Raw genomic sequence first — 19,241 nt, 5'->3', positions numbered from 1 at the left:
ACTTGCTACATCATGCCACTGAAATGTCCGCTTTTCGCAATAAATGTTCTACCACCTCGAAACGATTGCAAGTGAGGCCACAATTCTGGAATTGGGGATATGCCGTTATGATTTCTGAACAACCAGAATTAGTATGAAGACAGTGAAATCGATCACGGAATAAGACACATAAACCTCTGCGTGACTGCTTGAGTATCAAATGAAGCCCTGACAAAAGCGAAGATACGCTTTATCATGTATAGTACTTAGCTTCCTTTCTTTGGCCTTTTGCGGCTTCATGTGCGCCAAGTAAAAAAGAAGAAAGCTTGACACGCCAAGGTACAAATCTTTAGGCTACTGTTTTCTTTGCGAAATACCTAGATGCAATGCTCAAGACGCCAACCTTGAACAGAAAAACTAAAGTGACACACTATTATCACTTCAGTGGCGATACAGTCAGAACAACCTATTTAAAAAGGCTGTGGTATAATAGGATTTTTGGTTCGTCTCCAAGAGTTTTTCAGGGTCTGCCTCTGCGCTAAATAGCACACGCACATTCAATATGTTCCTACAAGGACTTCCGCACTGCAATTACACCTTTCACATTCAAGACATATAATTCGACACACGCTGGCTTCCGTACAAAATCCAAACATTTCACGATGCCTACCAGAAATGTTTAAAACAAAAGAAAGTGCAACCTACACAGACATAAAGTTGTCTGTTAACATGAGGGATTGCTTGCGGAAATATTAGTCAAGTGTGCCTAGGCTCCGTTTTGACCACTTTTGCTTCGTTTACGCGACTATATTCGGTGAAAAATTCAAATTAAAAATGCTGTCGTCCTACCTTTTTATAACGTTTTGTAAGACGTCAACCAAGATGATTTGGTTTTACTGCACTACTGTACTGCTCGCCTATCCTCCCGACAGAATGAGTCGGCTCAGCGTCTATTAGGCCATCATCCGGCGTGTCATCGCAATTTGTTCGCTAAGTTGAAACTTATCTACGGCACGTTTGCGCTAGCACAAATGGACGTTTAGTTTGTTATTTTGTAGATTTTATCATTCTCTAAGTCCAAGGCGCTCTAAACAAGCGCACATGCGACGCTTCGCTGACTGGTATGCTACTAGAAAACTCTAACGGGAATTTAGTACGAGAGAAAAGTTAACGAAGTAATACAGGTCCGAAAGAGTTAAAACCAACCAAACATTTATGGTACAGCGCAAAACCACGGTGCGGGCATCACTGTTGGCCCTGCGATAACTAGAACAGCGGTCGCCAACACGACCACACGTATGCGAACCCTTTTCCACCTAAGGAATACAAAGGCCAGGCATAACATATTTTTGGAAATTGGGGACGCTTACTGCACGAGTGCTATAGAAGCAACAGTCATCTCAGTTGCTAAAATGCCTACATAACAAACTGTCAGCTGGCTATACATTATAAACTGTATTTGCGTGCTGGCTTATGGCTGAGTGGTCTGGAGCACTAAATAGATTGTATTACAAGTGGCTAGTTGGAATCCCCGATTGTGCATGTTTTTCTAAGTTGAATAACTGGATTTTGGGCGATGTGTTATATTGTGAATCCACCATGTCGGCGCTGTAGCGTTATTTGTTCGACGAACGAGTTCGCAGAAAACGGGCATTCTGGCACTGACATGCTGGCGAGTTCTCATTGGCGTGGTGTTGCCGTAAGCCCTGATTGCTAGCGGGCACAGTCCCCAATCACAGTCCTCGGGCACAGTTCCCGAAAGGGTGCAATAAAGCAGGAACAGCACAATTAGGCGAAATATACCATTTCTGACACCTTGAGGATAAAACGCCTTCGAGATCTTTTTCTCATCCGGCGTTCAATCGCAGCACTGAAGTTTGTTCTAATATTTGGGCATACGGAGGTTCTTTCTCGGCTGGCAAGGAAATATTTGTGCGTCTGACATATAACTAGCGTCACATCTCCCCGTAAACATGTGGCTGCGGTGAGCTTAAGCCAAAAAACTATCTAAAATGAAACCTGACATAACTCAATCGGAAGAAAAGACTGCTCTTGGCCTCGTAATTTGCAAAACATCATTCCGGGAGTGTTAAAAACATAAGCAACGTATATGAGCAAAAAATTAAAGTTACCAAATACACCTAACGCAAGGCACGCCATCTTTAGGCGGCTTGAAGTCGTGTACTCAGAGTCCTGGTGCGGAGCGTTTTTACTATAATTTATCAAGACATAGTTTTACAGTCACATAGTTAGAAATTCTGTTGTATAGTTTTTTCGGCCAACACCAGCATAAGCGATCGAAAGGGCATAATTTTAGGCGTTACATAAAGAAGCTCCGAGTGCCAGTTTCAGAGCGTGGGCGATGGTACTTAACTTCAAACGGCTTTCTCTTATGGCCGCATGCTTAAAATAAGTCCTATTCTTAGAAACGTTGCTATCAGGCATCTACAAATACGAAAACATGCACCCCTCTACCTTGCGCTTGATAATCTTCAAAGCAACAGTTTCTTGTGGGGGTTTCACAGTTGTGGTTTCAGTTTGAACTTTGCCACCCAGACAATGCCGACTTTGTCGTTATAAACCTTGACTTCCACTGGCACGTTGTTTTGACTTCTAATTGCAATGGCTTTTACGTTGCCACTTCGCCTTTGATTGCGCACAAAGATAGCTTTGCGTTCAAGCATCATCGTCATTAAACTGAGGGGTGCATGATCCTTCTGCCTAATCTTGCTACTCCATTCACCATTCTCTTTGAATTCAAACGGCTTCGAAAACGTCAAAAGGCAGCAATCCAATAGTAATCGGATTCATAACCCGAGAAACCCTGGTTCAATTTCGATACCAGGAAGTCTGCTTTTTTTCTTCCCTTACGATAATATTCATCGTCAATTCAGAAAGGTGGCTGTCTTGCAGTTCCTTTTGTGGATCAGACGGGCTCAATCAGTCTAAAAGAGAAAGCGTCGCTTCAACATGGAGTGGTGCGACCAGCAAATACGGTATAAAATTTCCCATTTCGCACGAAACATATGCTCTCTCCAAAGGGTCGTAATCTCGCAATATTTTCGGCTCTTTGCCACGTTGAACAAAAACCTCCGAAGAAACTAGCCGTGCCGCGAAGTAGGAGCTTTCCCTTAGGCGCTAGGATTATGATGAGACCAACTCCATCAAAATTTTAGTAGCCGCATCGTTTCAGGAATAAAAGATTACGCGCCTCCAAATGTACTGTTCGGACGGTGAGCGCTTGAAATGCCAAAAATAAACTAATAAGTTTGGGTATGATCTTTCGGGTTCCCAGCATTCTTTACGCCATCATATGTTCAGATTTTTATTACACGTATTATATATCAGGTGTTTCGTTTTCTAGTTTGTACTGGCACCCGTCGCGTTTTGTCACTTCAAATAAGTGAAAAAAATTTCTTCTCCACTGCAACCATGTCTGTACCCAGGAGTAAATCGGTTAATGAAGACGGCTATGTCGGTTTAGATGAAATTATTGTCCCTTAACTAAAAATGTTTTAAAAATTGCCTAACTTCTAGCTTCTGAATCTAAAATGTAATTTATTTACTGAATAATAGTTTGCAGATATAAATTACGTTTATGGCGAATGTCTTTTACAGCAAACTCGCTCCCAGATGCTTCATGGTAGGTATACAAGTAATTCTGAGCATATTGTACACGACATTCTTCATGTTCTATGTACATTTACTATTTATAATTGTATAATACATTCGATGTTTAGCAAAAAACCAATAGATAAAAACAAAACAAAAGTCAAGCTGCCTACGACTTGCCTACGTTGTCAAAGCCATGGGTAAGTTCATGTCCAACCACCGAACCAATTCCTCCAAAGCTTATAGATCTGTTAAAAAAAAGTGGAAGTAGTTTAGTTGGCATCATTGCAAACCATAGCAACATTTTGCACGATATTGATTCCAGCCTATAACTTTTTTCGAAAGTTTAGCTGCACCGCTGTTATCCCCAACATCACTTATATAGTTGTAATTCAGCAAAAAAAAAGATATAAGTTTGATGGTAACTACTCGATATTTTTGCTAACGTGTTGTGAATTTATCCTTTTCCTTCAGCATAATGATTGTTTATGACTCGATTAGTTCTTCTGTTATTGCGTGGGCAGAAATTTTACCCGATAAAGTTTACTTATATCGGAGTAAGAAGGAACATTGAGAGTCAAAATTATAACAGGGAATACATTCCACAACTTTCCACGTTAAAGATTTCATGGCTAAAAATAAAAATAAATAGCAAGCCAGACGCCCATTCGAAAGAATGGTGGGGGAAGTGGGTAGTGGTTTTTAAATAATGTCCTTTGCCGAGGACATGTTGTAGTAACAATATTGTAGAAGGTGTTATAAGTACAATCGGCTTTTGTGTATCGAGCGTAAATATATTAAAAAACGTTGAGCAAAACAATTTAGCAAAAGAAGCAGTTCGCCTGAGTAATAAAGCCGGTGGTAAATGTACCTTCCTCTGAGGGGTCGCATAAATTTTAAAGAAGCAAAAAAGGCATGTAGTGTGATATAGCAGTAGCCAGATAATAAAAAGTATGGTGCACCAAAAATTTTTTTACTGGTTTTGGTATATCCAACATGTTATATCACATGGAACGTTTGCCTACCTGAGTTCTTTTATGGTAGTTGTTATGAAATCGTTGTATTCTTCAGCGACAGCGCAAATTGTGCAGAAATGGTGTAATCTAAGCCCAGCAAGACATACGCTCACAAGTACGTTTGCAATTTGTTTTACTGGTCGCACCTGTTTAAACATTTCTTGTTCCATTTATCCAACTATGGCTGCAGATTGCCAAGCAGTGTTGGAAACGAGAACTATTTGCGTGTTCGAGAAAAGTTTATTTTTACGACATGTAGCTATACAGTATAATTATTGGAAATACGTTGTTGTTATCAATTACAACAAAGCCTTCTCTGTAAGCACCTTTTAAACTTTGTAGAAGGCTCAAGAGGTATTTATAGTAATAAAATGTAGGCGAAATGTACTGAGCGTGTTGTATTGAAATATGCTCCTCGCAACAGTTTTGTATGCCTCGTTTTTGTGCCTCCATAAATATTCAACCTTTTATTGCCTTCGTAATTGGGCAAACTAAGCGTCCCTATGCCTCGCGTTCCCATGAAAAAGAAACAAAACGTCGAAAACTGCTACATCCCACCTATTATAGCGTTGCAGTGGCAAACTTGAAGTGCTTGTCTTTGATACCATAATTTTTTCTAACTGACCGGAGATTTATAACCAACAAAAAGTAAAAAAAAAAACAGAGAAATAGGATCACCAGCTATCGGTTACCCACCTGGATGTTTCAAACGGGTACAGGAAGGCGGCAACGACCAAGTGAAATGCATGTGTCGTCTTTTTACATCAGGCACAAATTTATCCCACTATCGAACGTATCATACTACGGAAAGTTTAAAGGCCCTATGAAATTACTACCACAAGGAAGTTCTTAGTTGGAGGCAGCATTTTCAATGTCACTTTTATACGGTCATTGGAAGCCATGGTCACTGATGTTAACCTGTTCCTGTATTAGCTACCTATGCTGACCTTGTCACAACTTTGCCTAAACAACCATTGAAGACAATCGCGAATACGTTGCAACTAGTCTTATTCTCAGCGTTGCTAACAATAATATTTTAAATACTAAATAAAGGTGCCAATAGTCACTAAGCGAAGAACATGTTATTTGAAAGAGTACATTAGGTGAAGACGAAGACATTGTGCAGTTCTAAGACATAAATTCTTTTTGTATGCGTTTACACACATCTTTGTAGCGACGTGCGCACTTCCAGTTTAAAATAAAGTGTGAATGTATAATACTGGTACAGATTTTGGTTCAAAAAATGAACAAAATTGTGAAATGATGCTACGCTGCACTAGCTACGTGGCGTCATGCGAAAGCAGCATACATTCTTGTTCACAAACTCTCTGCAAAAGCCTACACTGGGCAAGAATTTCCCCACTCTGCTACAGACCATATGTAGATATTGAACAGTTTGCCTTCAGTATGCTAGGCAGGAATCACGCTATTAACTGGATTCGACTGCTCAAGTGGTTGTGCCCTAATAACTTATTGTTTGAATGGCTGATCACTACTGCGTAACGGGCATGCAACACTTGTGAAGTATATGTAGCGAAGGTGAGTTGCCACGACAATGTTCTTTACTCAGTTGCGGAGTACACCATCCGGGCGTGCTTCTCGGTGGTTAGAAGTCTTGTATGGAGACTAGAGAGCAGGTTTCTGGTCTGCACCAATCTAACGAGTGAATTTTTTTCTTGAAATCCTAAACATCCAGACATGCTAGCAGAATAAAATTTACTACGTCCAAACGCAGTATTTTCTGCTGGCAGAGCTTGATGACAATATACGCCCACCGTGCGGTAGCCGAAGTGTTGGATTTTAAGACATAACTTTCCTAACGTTTTAATTCAGTTTCCAGACTTTCCGGGTCCCGTCCAATCAAGTGTGTTTTAAATAAGGGTACCGGTATCCAATATACAATCATCTGCAACTCTACACCCAACGTTGGGCCGTGCTTTACCCCTGTGTACTAGTCTACAGTGCATGATCATTTGCAGTGCTAGTTAATAATAAGAACATAGCGCCGTCATCAAGAATTTGTTTGTTGGCTCATTTCATTTATTTCAACGTACCTTATTACTATTTTAGGAATAAACTTCTCTCTCCTTGGAGGCAGATGTGTCATACTACCTGTCCATACATTTCTTTCAGTTGCAGCGACGTCGATTGTTTACAGTTTTCTCTATTACTCGAGCAGGCTTTGTTCTCCCATAATTTTAAACAAGTGCATGAGAAGGCCATTCTGGTTTTTATTTGAAAAGTGTTAGGAAAGGAAGGAAGGAAGGAAATTTTAAATAGGGTTTATCGTGCATTGTTTTATCTTCAGAATATTGCATTGCAACGTGGTGGCAATGCCTTTTCTTTTATTTATAACAAGTAATGCCTCATATTACAGAAGAAAGGTAGAACGACAACCAGGGTGGTTTTAAACACTACAAAATATGTTTGGTGGTTGTGGACGTAAAAATAAAACGTACGAAAGCAAAAGCAAAGACGATCGACAAGAGTGCAAAACACAAACTCCTGCTGCCCATTACGCTCCGTCCGTCCGGGGCTCCTCCGTAAGATATTTATTTAAACTTGTGAAGTGGTCTGTGACTTACCGTGGAAGGCCTTCGGTGTAAAACAAGCCTTGTAGTATGGCAGATGGGTAAGCTGAAAAAAACGAACCTTTTTTTGGTGTTTTCAGTAGATAGTGATATAAACTGGAAATAATAGGTCTGAGACTCCCCAAGGCAATATTTGAAAGTATAACACTGCGAAGCACTGAAATACCATACGGTGGAAGGTACACCGTTGGGTCCGCACTCATTTTCATGCACATCATTTAGAATCCGTGCTTAAATGAGTAACTTAAAGACCATACAATATTTGAAAGTGCGGGTGCAGAAATGTACCGTTGAGGCACAAAGCGCTTCGGCATTTTTTGTGTAGATGAGAGCTCCTGCAGTAAGAAGGGGTTGCATTTAGCGCTATTGTTAATTTCTGGAGAAATTTGTCTGAGCCATAGAATAACATTGGAGCTTTGCTCATTGTTAAATGTTGTGTAAGTCAACAGAGCAAGTAACTGTTGATTCACTGTATGTTTATATTTATATGTGAATATTCAAGCAAAATTTTAACTCTGCGAAATAAGGTTACAATGACTCTAAAATACTGAGTAATGATTCAGTCCGAATAAATAAGGTGTCGCGTTCATGATTGGAACTGCTGTTTGGCTACACTCGGTATGTTTTTGGTGTGTTTTTTAGACACAGAAATAAGAAAAAACATTTTAACTGCGCAGTATTAACATTCACCATAGATATCCAGAAACCACTCACCACATTTTTGGTGTAAGCATAGACCACATCTAATATAGAATAGAATAATGTATGACACAGAACTAAAAAAACAAAATTTCCGCTTGGTAAGCACTGTATAAGCTAAAAACGTTTGATGTGTACCAGCGTGCTTCACTTCAAACTCTATATAAACACAATGTGATTCTGCCAGCTCGACCGCGCCACACATTCCTGCCTTCAAACCCTCACACTGTGGATGTCTCATTGTCCTCCTACTGTAATAAATGCTCTGGAGATTTGCTCAGTTCAATCGACTTGACCTCGGTTTACACTTGCCGCACGGTATCTTTCTGCAGCATTTGTTTTGAGTGTTTGTAGCACCGGGCACAAAAATCTTTTGATTTTGTGTTTGCTCTTTACCACCTTTCTCGCACAATGTTCATGTGGTATTCTTTTCTGGGCTATTATTTCGTCATCAATATTTCGTCTGGAATGCATCTGAGGTGCCTGGTGTGTTAAGTATTGGCAACGTGCACAGCCAGAACAGCAGAGTTTTAAGTATAGCAGGTTATCGCCTACATACATTTCAGGTTCACGCATGTTCCTCGCGCGGAATATTGGTCGGCCGGTGCAACAAAGGCGGTTGTTGTAGAAAGCTGCAAACAAAATCGTCGTTCCGGGTTTGTGCTGCAGACTGCTTAGTGGATGACAGTCCCATGTTATACTGTTGGGCACCACATATCTGGAGTAACAACTGAGGAGACCTATATTTGTTACTTGCTACCTTGGAGCGTGGAGCAGCGGGCACAGGCCGTTGTATAACGGGAGCGTAAAGTGTGCATCAGCAAATTTCGAGCTTCACTGCGTGCGAGTAAGACATTTTTGTTCTGATTGAGGGAAAGCGTCCCCACGAAAGGTTATTTTGAACTCTCGACGTAAGTCACCTAGCCTTTACTATCCATTGTGCTAAAAAATTTACGAGCATAATGTACCAAGGTTACTTTGCGGATGGTATAAAAGGGTAATGAAATGCAGAAATTGGAGGTTCTACTGACCGAGTCACTAGGGGTGGAGAGGTGTGTGGTTGTTTAAATTTCCGGGTTCAAATAAGCCAAAAAGTTTTCCAGGCTTGGAAAGCTGGTTAATAAAGCAAAAAGATCTCGTGTAATTGTAGTCTACGAAGCTGCTGAGGACTACTTCACAGGGCGACTGGTTGTTGAAATTTGATGGTAAATGGAACAGAAGTGCGTAGAGAAATTTAAAGACAAATAATTGCATATTCATGCAGCTGATACGATTATTAAACTGCGGTAGATCCTCAAGCCAGTTCGCTAAAAAGCCAAGTCCGCAGCTACACAGTCCGCCTTGGTTCTTGAAAAGGGATACTGGATAGTGGTGCTGCGTCGCTCTTAAACTCGGGCAAACGGATTGAGTACTTCCTTATGTGTGAATATTGGAACGAGTCAGTGCAATCACACACTAACTGCAATAAGGTTTGTAGGCGGGCCAGTTGGTACATATTTCTGAGATAAACAGCGCGAAAGAACGGGACAACAGAGGAGTAGACTAACACAACAGGAGTACACTCACACTAACAAAACACACACTAACTTAGCGACATGCAAAAAGCAACAAAAAAGTAAAAAACGCAGGCACCAAATGTTCTGCTTTGGGTACAGAATGTGGAGGAACCATAAACGTAACGCACTGGAACGCATTCATAGTTTCTAACATTTGTTGGAGCCCGCGAAATATGTAATTCACACGTACTCCACTGTGTCATTCCTGGTGGTTAACGGGCTGTATCAACATGCTGCTGGAGGCTCAGTTGGCACAATTTGGGGCGCAACTTATGCAGGGTTACACGAAACCATTGTCAAGGTGCTCATACAAGCACTGGGCAGAGAGCAAGGATTTCTGGCTGCTAATCTGTCATAAACATACACCGAATGACCGACAATGCATACCGTGGCAGCCAGCGCTACGTACAGCCTTCCTTCAGGCACAAAAAAGCAGCCTGTGGTTCGAATCAACACAAAGCGCTTGTTGGCATGTATGCTCAAGTCATATACTCCTAAAATGGGCAGACAGTACGTCAAGCATGCAGCAAGCATTCAGGTAACTCATCGAGAACCGGAGGGGCAGTGTCTGTGGAAAATGATTGTCATCGCACAGCTGACCACACGGCAGAGCTTTTTTGTAGAAGTGATTCAGTAATAAACTATCATCGTCATATTTTAAAGACATCTATACTGCGGGAAGGACATTCTTCAATTAAGGAAAGCGCTGCTTAAATGACATTAGTGTCAATGCAGGAGGAAGTTGCCATTCCTTGAAAAAAAATAGTGGTTACAACCAGTGCAGCAGACCCTCGCTACTCATGTGCTGCGGCTTTTTTGGTCGACGCAACATTAGCTTCGGTACACCGCCATGGCGAATTTATTGTGTGAGTTTACATTTATCAATGCTTTCTCCAAGCCTAAGTGGTAGGACGACGCAGTGCGCCCAGCCATATATTACGTGCTATTCATGAAAATGCAGCGGTTCTTAACTTTTTATTTAGGAGGTCTCCTGCTTGTATAAGAACATAAGCTTAATCACCAGGGTTGTGACTACTGCGAGATAAAGAACACTCCCAAATATCTCCAGCCATGTCTATCGAGTACTACATATCACCCTTTCCCATTAAGTTTCCGTCAATCATCTCTCCATCAACTCCTTACTCTCCATCCCTCCATCGACTCGTCAATCGACGGGTGACTTATAGCTTTTTTATATAATTATACAACTTTCAGTGTTTGGACTACTTAAAATTTAATTTAGAGGGAAATGCTCGGGCGAAATTTTAATTTGAGAGACTATACATGCAGAAACACACCTGTTCATATTACAGTGTTTGTTTCCTAAATAAAGGAGAAAAATATTTTTCTAGAAAGCGACTTCTAGTCCCATACATTTATATTACTCAAACTATTATCATTTATACTCAACGTAGTTTAAAATGTAGGTACCCACTGATGATATCCATGTGCTCGAAGAACTATTCTTGAGTAAAATCTGAGAGAATATACCTCCGTATTACTTCACGTACTCACACATATCATTTTTGTCCGCAGCGTAGAAGGCATTTACGACTGTAGGTCCAACGGTCCATCTATGGAACACAAAATGTATTAATTTCCATCATTTATAAGCGGCACACAGTGTCACAACAGGTACTAAGCAAATTTTCAATACACAGGTGTTGCAACATAATATATTTTCACAAGAGTAGGCCGCTAATACATTTGTTTCCTCAAGCTCAATAGATTTTGTAGTTGTAGGGCACTGTGGCTCATTTTTCTTGTGCCAAAATTTCATTCGATTACAAGAGTAAAGCGGTTTCACATAAACACATTTGTTTCGGTGAGACATTGTTGCCTGAGCTAGGTAGGACGTTGAAAATGACCAATTTTGATAAAACTGATCATTGACTTAAACAAAAACACCCAAAGAACTGCACGTTGGCAATACAGGCAAGGATACTAGCTTGGCCAAGCGAGGTCCGTTTTGCTCTCTTCCCATTCTTTCAATCATGTTTCACATTAGCCTACTGACTCGCCCTGATTACCTGCTAGGCCTAATATATTAAAAATACCTTTGAAAAACTTACGTCATTGCACATTTGCGAGCAGCAACTACAATGACTTAATCGGACATGCATTCCGATGTCGTGTGTGTATCACGTATTTGCTTTATAATATCACCACAATTGTCAGCGTTTGCCTGTCTTGCTTCCCATATTTGACGTTATATTCGTTCTGTTGCATTAGCAGGTTACCAAACAGTTGCGGTATGTTGACTGTTATATCTGCAAGACTTCAATGGTGGGATTCTGAAACACTTACCAGGGTGAGATCCGACACCACCACGTCTCTGGTTAACCAAAGTATGGCCTATTATTGTCGATGTACAGGATGACGAATCTTTTCCGGAGCGACCCTTCATCAGCCTATAGCGAGAAGATGAATACTTGCGCCACATGGAGGCATGAACTCTTGGCCACCAGGGCGGAAATCGCTGCACATCTTTTTTGCGGCGCCCCAAACGAACCTAACTTTCAACATCTGATTCAGTTTTATGCTGCGCGTGATTGAAAAGGATACCTTATTCGTAAACGCTTATAGGTGTAGGCACTCAGGCTGCACTCAAGGGCAATGAATTGCGAATATGAATCCAACAGAAACACAGCGACAGCGGGACAAAAACGAAAACCCAAACTCTCATCATGGAGGAAGCCTCTATGAAAGCTCAACTCAAGAGTCCAACAGGGAGCGATGGCGGCAGCTCATGAACAGCATCAAATGCTCGAGAGACTGGCGTATGCGGGAAGTGCCGCCCTTGTAAGACGAACTAGCCCAACCGAAGCTCATGCGTTATTTCCGGAATGGATCCGAAGCGGGTCAAGCAATCCGGATTTAAAATACCCAAATGAACCACTGCACACGGCCCCTCTGGACACTGAAGGAATCATAAACTAGTTCCTTATTTTTACTTGGCCGGTGATAAGATGGACGGACTTATCCATATAATTAAACGTTTCGGCATGCGCCTTGGTTGGCCCAATGGAAGTGTTCTGTGTAGCGCAGTCCTTGCCTAACAGCAGAGGCAGCGACTGCGGTAGTACCGATGGCAGCAAACAAAACAAAGAAAAATAAACTACAATAGAGGCTCATCCAGCACTTTCCGTACACTGTAGAGGACTGCATTAGGCTTCCAGGCAAACCAAACCAGCAAACGACCGGGAGCTCAAGGGACCCTCTTTTATGTACTTTGACTTTGCGCATGAGACAGCTCCGGAGCTCAATAGACGAACACATCCGTCACCAGATGTTCGCCCAACAGCATTCGAGCGGGGCCACTGCAAGCAGAAGGTCATCCTGAAGGAACGAGATTTGGAAGGCCATGCGATTTGGAAGATCGTCTCGAGTTACAACCTGCCATAGGTCTAAACGACATGTCAGGCGGAACATTCACTCTACGCCGGTTCCGTGTTCCCAGAACAAGGTGCAGGTAAGACTAAGAACGGTGGTAAACGAGGGAAAATTACAATTTCCCCCGCCTCTTTACCCCTCTTACCACCGCTTGCGGTGGGAAGCGTGGGTAAGAATCGCGCCTCTCTTCTTCAAAGGAGAGCATTGTTTGCCGGCATAGCTAATTTGGTGTTTCACGTTATTCCTGGCAACGTTATGGCGCCTGTGACACCACAGTTTCTGAAGCGAAGAGCATGTAAAACCTTTCGAATCTGCCATTGAATCGCAGGGAACCAAGCTATCTTAAATCACGTGCCGGGTCTACGACAAAGTACCCAATGTAACCCGCAGCCCGTTGGGAAAGTGGACGTGTTGCCCCATACGAGTTACAACCAACTTTATATGCAGCTAGCGGAGTTGCTTGTGGCCCAGAAGAAGTTTCTTACACCCCGGAAGGGCTTCCAAACAGGTGGACGAAGTTTAACAGTACGGTCGGCGCGCGTGAACTTTGTGGCTGGCATTCCTTACAGGGGGGGGGAACGGCTGCGCAAAACGGGAGCGAAGTATCTCTTTGGAGGGTCGGCCTACGCCACGCAGCCTTGAAAAAATCACGGCAGTGTGGCTCCTCTAAAAATTTAGTGCTAAAATGCAACCGATAGTCTGCTGGCGGATTTTCACTGGTCGGGTCTGTAAGCGGATCTCGCGCGGTTCGTGAGTGCTTGCAACATCTATCAGCCTAAGTGGTCACGAAAACGCGATAAATAACGAAGCTAAGCGACGCTATATGAGCGACGACATCACCAGACAGTAGAGCAAGGGTACATTGGCCACTGCCTTGTATTCGGGAGAGCGAAGTTCATTGTGCCTTGCGGACTGAATTAAATCACAGCGCTCCATACCGCAGTCCGCAGGAGAACGCCCGCCAATAGCCAGTTCCCACATCTCAAGTTCTTTCTCAAGAGTCACCGGTGCTCCTGCGCCACTGATGCACCCGAGGACAACTTTAGTCTATGTATGATGGCCATGAGGAGGTGGCCGACCCGACGGGCAAAGGGCGATAATGATGGTCTTCGTTCTGATACTAACGATGACTTCAGTCATCACAAAAAAACCGTTCGCTGGAGAACTTTCGGGATACGTTTTTTTATTTTAATCATCACGATTATTATTTTACACGTTCATTTATTGAAATTAATATTTCCTTATTTCTCTTTCTCTGATATGGAAAGAATACTTTAAAATATATTATAAATATTCAAGTAGTGTTGGGCCGATCACTGATTGGGTACGCAGCATCAAGAAAGATAACTTGTCTGTGGAGAGGTGTGTGATCTGTGCGTGGGCACCACATTGTCTAAAAAAAGTTTCTACTCTTTGACAGTCGGTCACAAAGACTACAGTTGCCGATCCTACAACTGACCATAACATAACATATATTGTATTATAAACTTTTGAATTCACTGTTATGTGTCCTTTCAAGAATGCCATCATATACATTTGATCTTCGATTTCGCATCCTTCACCACCGAGGGTAGCGTTGAGAAAAGTTTTTTCCCCATTAAAGGAGCCGAAACCATCAACATGTGTTTTAGTGTTCGCAGCATTAGATTTTTTTCGAAGCCTTGGTCCCTGGAAAAGTCTTCCTGCTCTGATGAAAATGATGTATTTTAACTGCTGCATTTTATCTCGGCGCGTCCGCCAGCATAGCTAAAGTTTTCCAGAAACAATATCGGTTAAAGCATCGTGACTGAACTTCTGCAAATGACAACTGCAGGGTATCTAGAGGTACAAAACTTTGGTTTCCGGAGGTTTTCACAGGGGAATTCTAAAATTAACCCAGCAATATTATAACTGAGTGGGGCACCCCCGCATGCTTCCATGCGAGTTTTTCCAGAAGCAACAACAACAAATTGACCTTTAACGCTTCCCTCTGTGGCCCTTCGTAAAAAAACGAAGTAATGGGGCTTCTATTGCACTGGATTTGAAATAGTGTTTTATTCCACAAGTGCCTGCTGTCCAAATGTATTATTTTGTAATGCTTTGCGCACCTGCTGGGGAGCAATATGTAAAACGTGAAAACTAAATTTACGTTTTGGGCAGGTGGTTATTGATACTCAGAGGGTACAGTCGCGTGTCCGCTCAGAACACGACGGCTACAGAATGCCAGAGAAACGAACATTACTGGTTGCACACGCGGGCATTTTTTTATTCAACCCTTGCAGCAAACGAGCGCAAGGGACAAAGCAAACGGATTTGAAAGACAGCCCACTTAAAAATTCGAAACAGTAGTTATGTCGTAAAGCAACACTGAAGATTTCGAGCACTAGGTCGTGACGACGTTATTCGCGGACAACAGGAGTTTTCTTGGGAAACATACCTCGAAACCGTCAAAACTCTAAAAGAAGCCCATTTTTATGCAATACGTTTAGTTTATTCTACATGCTTATATGCTTTTTACAAAACCCCAAAAAAAACTTACTCTGCTGTCTTGTTGTATGACTGACGCAAGAGGAGCAATGCGTGGGCGAAATTGTTTCTCATTATAGACAACCAAATCTGTAAGAAGGTGTCATTTTTCTTGAATTGTGGAATCTATAAAAGACATCGAAGCTGAGTTTAAAATTCAGAACAAACGTTGCGCTTACGTGTGGTACTTTTAATAGTGGTTACCACCGAAAGTTCTCCACTTGTTAAGGACGCAATTTTTTTTCTGTTTTTTTTCCACCTGAATATTCAAAGAAAGCAACAAAATAGGTCCAGAAAACTTCTGTTTAGTGGTAGACCTCAAACTTGCTAATATGCCTGCTGTTTCAGGAATGCCGTCTGAAGAACTTTTATGCGGCAGAACGTGAAAAGAACAGATTGTTTTGTTTATGTACATTTTTTGTCTTTTTCTACAAATTTTGGTGGCCACTGCCGCCAAAAAATTCCGAACGCAACACCTATCCGTTTTTATATTTATTTAGTACTTATGGGCGCGCAAATGTTTTGTTTTTATGTTGCTATTGCACAGTTTGAATAGCAAAGCGCTATCTTTAGGTCATTTTGGATAATAAAACCCCCGTCACACTTACATATTTGCCAAGCATTTCAAGGAAAGTTGTGTTCAGCAGCCATGGTTGATATCCTATCTTCGCTCTCATTTTCTGGAGCTGGAAAAATAGTATTGCAAGAATCCCTAAAACATACCCCCCAGAAATTTATATACCAATTCTAATAACAATATGCTACAATTCATAAAGGTCAAGATGGAGAACGATCAAATACGCAATAGCCAAGTTAACTCGTTGCTTGCCATTTCTACAGCCCCGACAGTAACCTCTAACTTTAAAGACACCAGTGTCTTAATACATCTTGTCTTCATGTTATGCAAGACTGTAGTGTAAACGTACTTGTCACAAATACCCATATGAAGTGTTTTAATGCATGAATGAGTAGCCATGAATGCTGCATACGTTATTATGCTAGGGGGATAAATGCGCGTAATAAAACCAGTCTTTATCATTATAAAGTCTTACATAAAGTCTTATCATTATAAAGTCTTATTATAAACCAGTCTTGATCATTAGAGATAAAAAAAAATGTTCGGTCAAATTTTGTCATTCAGTGTTATATAAGGTCACTAATTACATAAGTAACTATGTAGCAAAGTGTACGTCTTTAGAAATCGATAAAAAATACCATCCCTCACTTTCTGAGTTGCATTTGCTATGGTCGGAGGTTCCATCCATTTGCTGCTTTCCAGCCTTTCGTAAAATATGTCCCTTAGCCTGTCAACAAGATCTTCAACCTGGAAGGAGCAAATATTTGATATCGTTACCATATATGTACCGCAGGTACATACCTCATTGAATGGTAAGCAGAGCCGTAATTTAGACGAAGGTGCTCTAAACCATAAGACCGAACATTGCTTTTTTTTAAAACACTAAAAAACACTTACGCTTTGAAGAAGTTTATTTAAAAATGTTACTGGGCAATGCTTGATGTGTTTTTTTGCGGGATTGCACGGTACACACCTTTAGGATGATCCGACTTTGGGATACGATAGCACCAATAGAACGACATAATTTGGCCGGGTATGAGTTTTACGAAATCGTCGGGGAAATCTGTCCTGCCTTTATATTTGCGGACTTCAGCTTACTTCACCAATGTCTCCCTGATTCCCGAGAAATATACAAAAATTGATTTTTGAAGACGCCCTACACATTGTGGAATAATTATTCGCAGAACCAGGGACTGAGATAAAACTAAGAGCCTAATCACTGACTGGCTATTCAAAGCCCCGAATGACCAGCGTGAAACACTTTGCAAAACTGAATATACTAGGGCTGTTTAAATATAGTGCAAGCAAAACCTCCTGTGTTGACCATCGCGCACAAATTTTCTGTGTTGTATTTGCTTATTTATAAAAATACGGTTCCAAAGGCAGATGACATTGTTATATAGATGTTCTTAGTTCCTGTATCCACCTATCTGTGCCTTCGGACTAATTACCAGCCTATTTAAATTGTATTTACACTAGCCCACATAGACGAGCTGTTCAATCTTTTCCAGAGCTAAACGGTGAGCCATTAATACTTTCCACCTTTCAAACAATGAATGGCAAGTAGTGTACTTCTTCATTCCTCTTTGTAATGCTAGGGTGATCATTACAGTACGCACAATGATATTACCTAGGCTTTTTGCGTTTCACGTTTATATCTTGTTATTAGTATTACCGGAAGAATTTTTGTTATCTCGAAACCTTATTTCGAAAACATGCGTTGTAATGCTCTGCCTAAACTAGCAAAAATATAAATTCAGTTTAGGTAATCAAACTTGCTAACAGATCATGCATACATGCAAAGGTGTTTCCGCCTGGGGCGCTTGAAAACTTTTGTTGGCCCTCAATGAATATGAAATGGTAATGAAAGTTGGAAAAGCCTACCTGAAGGGAATTATAGGTGGAGGGGAGACATAGTTGTGGTGGTTTTAAGCTTTTCCAACTACAAAATTATTTCAACTGAACAAAAAAAACGATATATGGTTAGAAGTTGTTTTATAAACTTGTCATTGGTACTTTACAGTAAACTGTGGACATAGCAAAACCACCGTCCGCAATTGATACCGGCGATATCCATCTACAGAATAAGTGCGGCTACTTAAAAGATTGGAGATTCGGACTACGGGAGTTAAAATAGAATTCCTACTTCTCTACGTACAATATTGACAGCATCTGCGCCAATTTTGTGAAGCAGTACAGTTATTTCAGACATAACAACGTTAACGACTTCGCGTTTTCTAAACTACTATTTACGAGCAATGTCGCCACAACACTTAATAAATCAAATACGTGAAGCTGCAGTCTGCAAGACATTTTCTATACGCATCTGCGCATGAATATATTGCCGGTTAGATCACCCCAGATTTTAATGAAAGGGGGGATATAGTGTTAAAAGTGCAAGTAAACACACTGTCAATAAAAGCGAGGAGTACTTTATGAGAACACCATGGTTGTGTAACTGTATCTGTCTCCACGAATGAGCTTTACACGCACAGGCTTGGTAAAAATCTATTGAACGGTCGGCATTGCTTTAAAAACATGCAAACGCTTTGGAAAAATTGTACTCAAAGAAAAAAAATACCTGGAAAGTTTTGGATAATGATGCATCCGACGGCAGCACAATATTACTACTTACGTAAAAAGAGGCGACATGGTTTTTTCTCAGTATATTTGATCCCATAATCAATATAAATGGCACCTGGTGTTTTTTTGTTTGGGTGTCTCAGAAAATTCATGCGGAACTAGCATAGCAAGTTTGGCTAGTTTGAAGATATTGACATTTATCATAAAAAATAGCCCAAGTAACACAAGAACAAAAGACCAGGAAACCAAGCAAAGCTAGAACATAATGAGTACTAAAAGAAAAGTGCGGAATGAATATAAGCGGTTCAAGATAAACTGAAATAATTTAATAATTTCTGAAACGATTCTTGGTCTATTCAGAAATATTCATGCACAAGTAGACGCTATAGATGGTTTACAATTTGTGTGAAACTGGTACCCACCGGCTCCCTACGCTAGGCGTGATCAGATCGTGTCGTCGGTCGAAGCAAGAAACGGCATACTATTCTGGTGGCTCGGCCTCGTTTATCACCGAGGACAAGCCTCCAGGGCGAGGCGCAGGCCGTGCTTGTGCTCTTGTTGACACATGCCACACTCCCCAACTGGGAAGATGGGGCGTGCAAATTGCTTAAATATTGTTCAAGGCAGGTGAGGGTGCCTCCTCCACTGTAGAAGGGCGATTGCTCCCCCCAACGGCACTTTTCTGGCGCCCAATAAGCGTCCGCCATGTTGCAAAAGAGAGACTTACAAT

General features: G+C 41.3%; 1 protein-coding gene across 1 annotated transcript in view; it reads right to left on the bottom strand.

The window, feature by feature from the left end:
* Nucleotides 1-16,671, bottom strand: part of LOC144143397 (membrane metallo-endopeptidase-like 1) — a 49,024-nt gene extending 32,353 nt beyond the window's left edge. The window contains exons 1-6 of the mRNA XM_077675160.1: nucleotides 16,577-16,671; nucleotides 15,960-16,037; nucleotides 15,365-15,477; nucleotides 10,969-11,027; nucleotides 7,193-7,244; nucleotides 3,772-3,839 (exon numbers count right to left, since the gene is read on the bottom strand). Coding sequence (XP_077531286.1) covers nucleotides 3,772-3,839; nucleotides 7,193-7,244; nucleotides 10,969-11,027; nucleotides 15,365-15,477; nucleotides 15,960-16,037; nucleotides 16,577-16,612 — 406 coding nt within the window. The 5' untranslated portion in view covers nucleotides 16,613-16,671. The remainder of the gene's footprint in view (nucleotides 1-3,771; nucleotides 3,840-7,192; nucleotides 7,245-10,968; nucleotides 11,028-15,364; nucleotides 15,478-15,959; nucleotides 16,038-16,576) is intronic.
* Between the last annotated feature and the right edge of the window lie 2,570 nt (nucleotides 16,672-19,241).

Source organism: Haemaphysalis longicornis, unplaced genomic scaffold, assembly GCF_048455015.1.
Source record: "Haemaphysalis longicornis isolate Haplotype H1 unplaced genomic scaffold, Haemaphysalis longicornis Haplotype H1 scaffold_6, whole genome shotgun sequence".
Taxonomy (NCBI): Eukaryota; Metazoa; Arthropoda; class Arachnida; order Ixodida; family Ixodidae; genus Haemaphysalis; species Haemaphysalis longicornis.
This window is presented reverse-complemented; position numbering and strand designations above follow the sequence as displayed.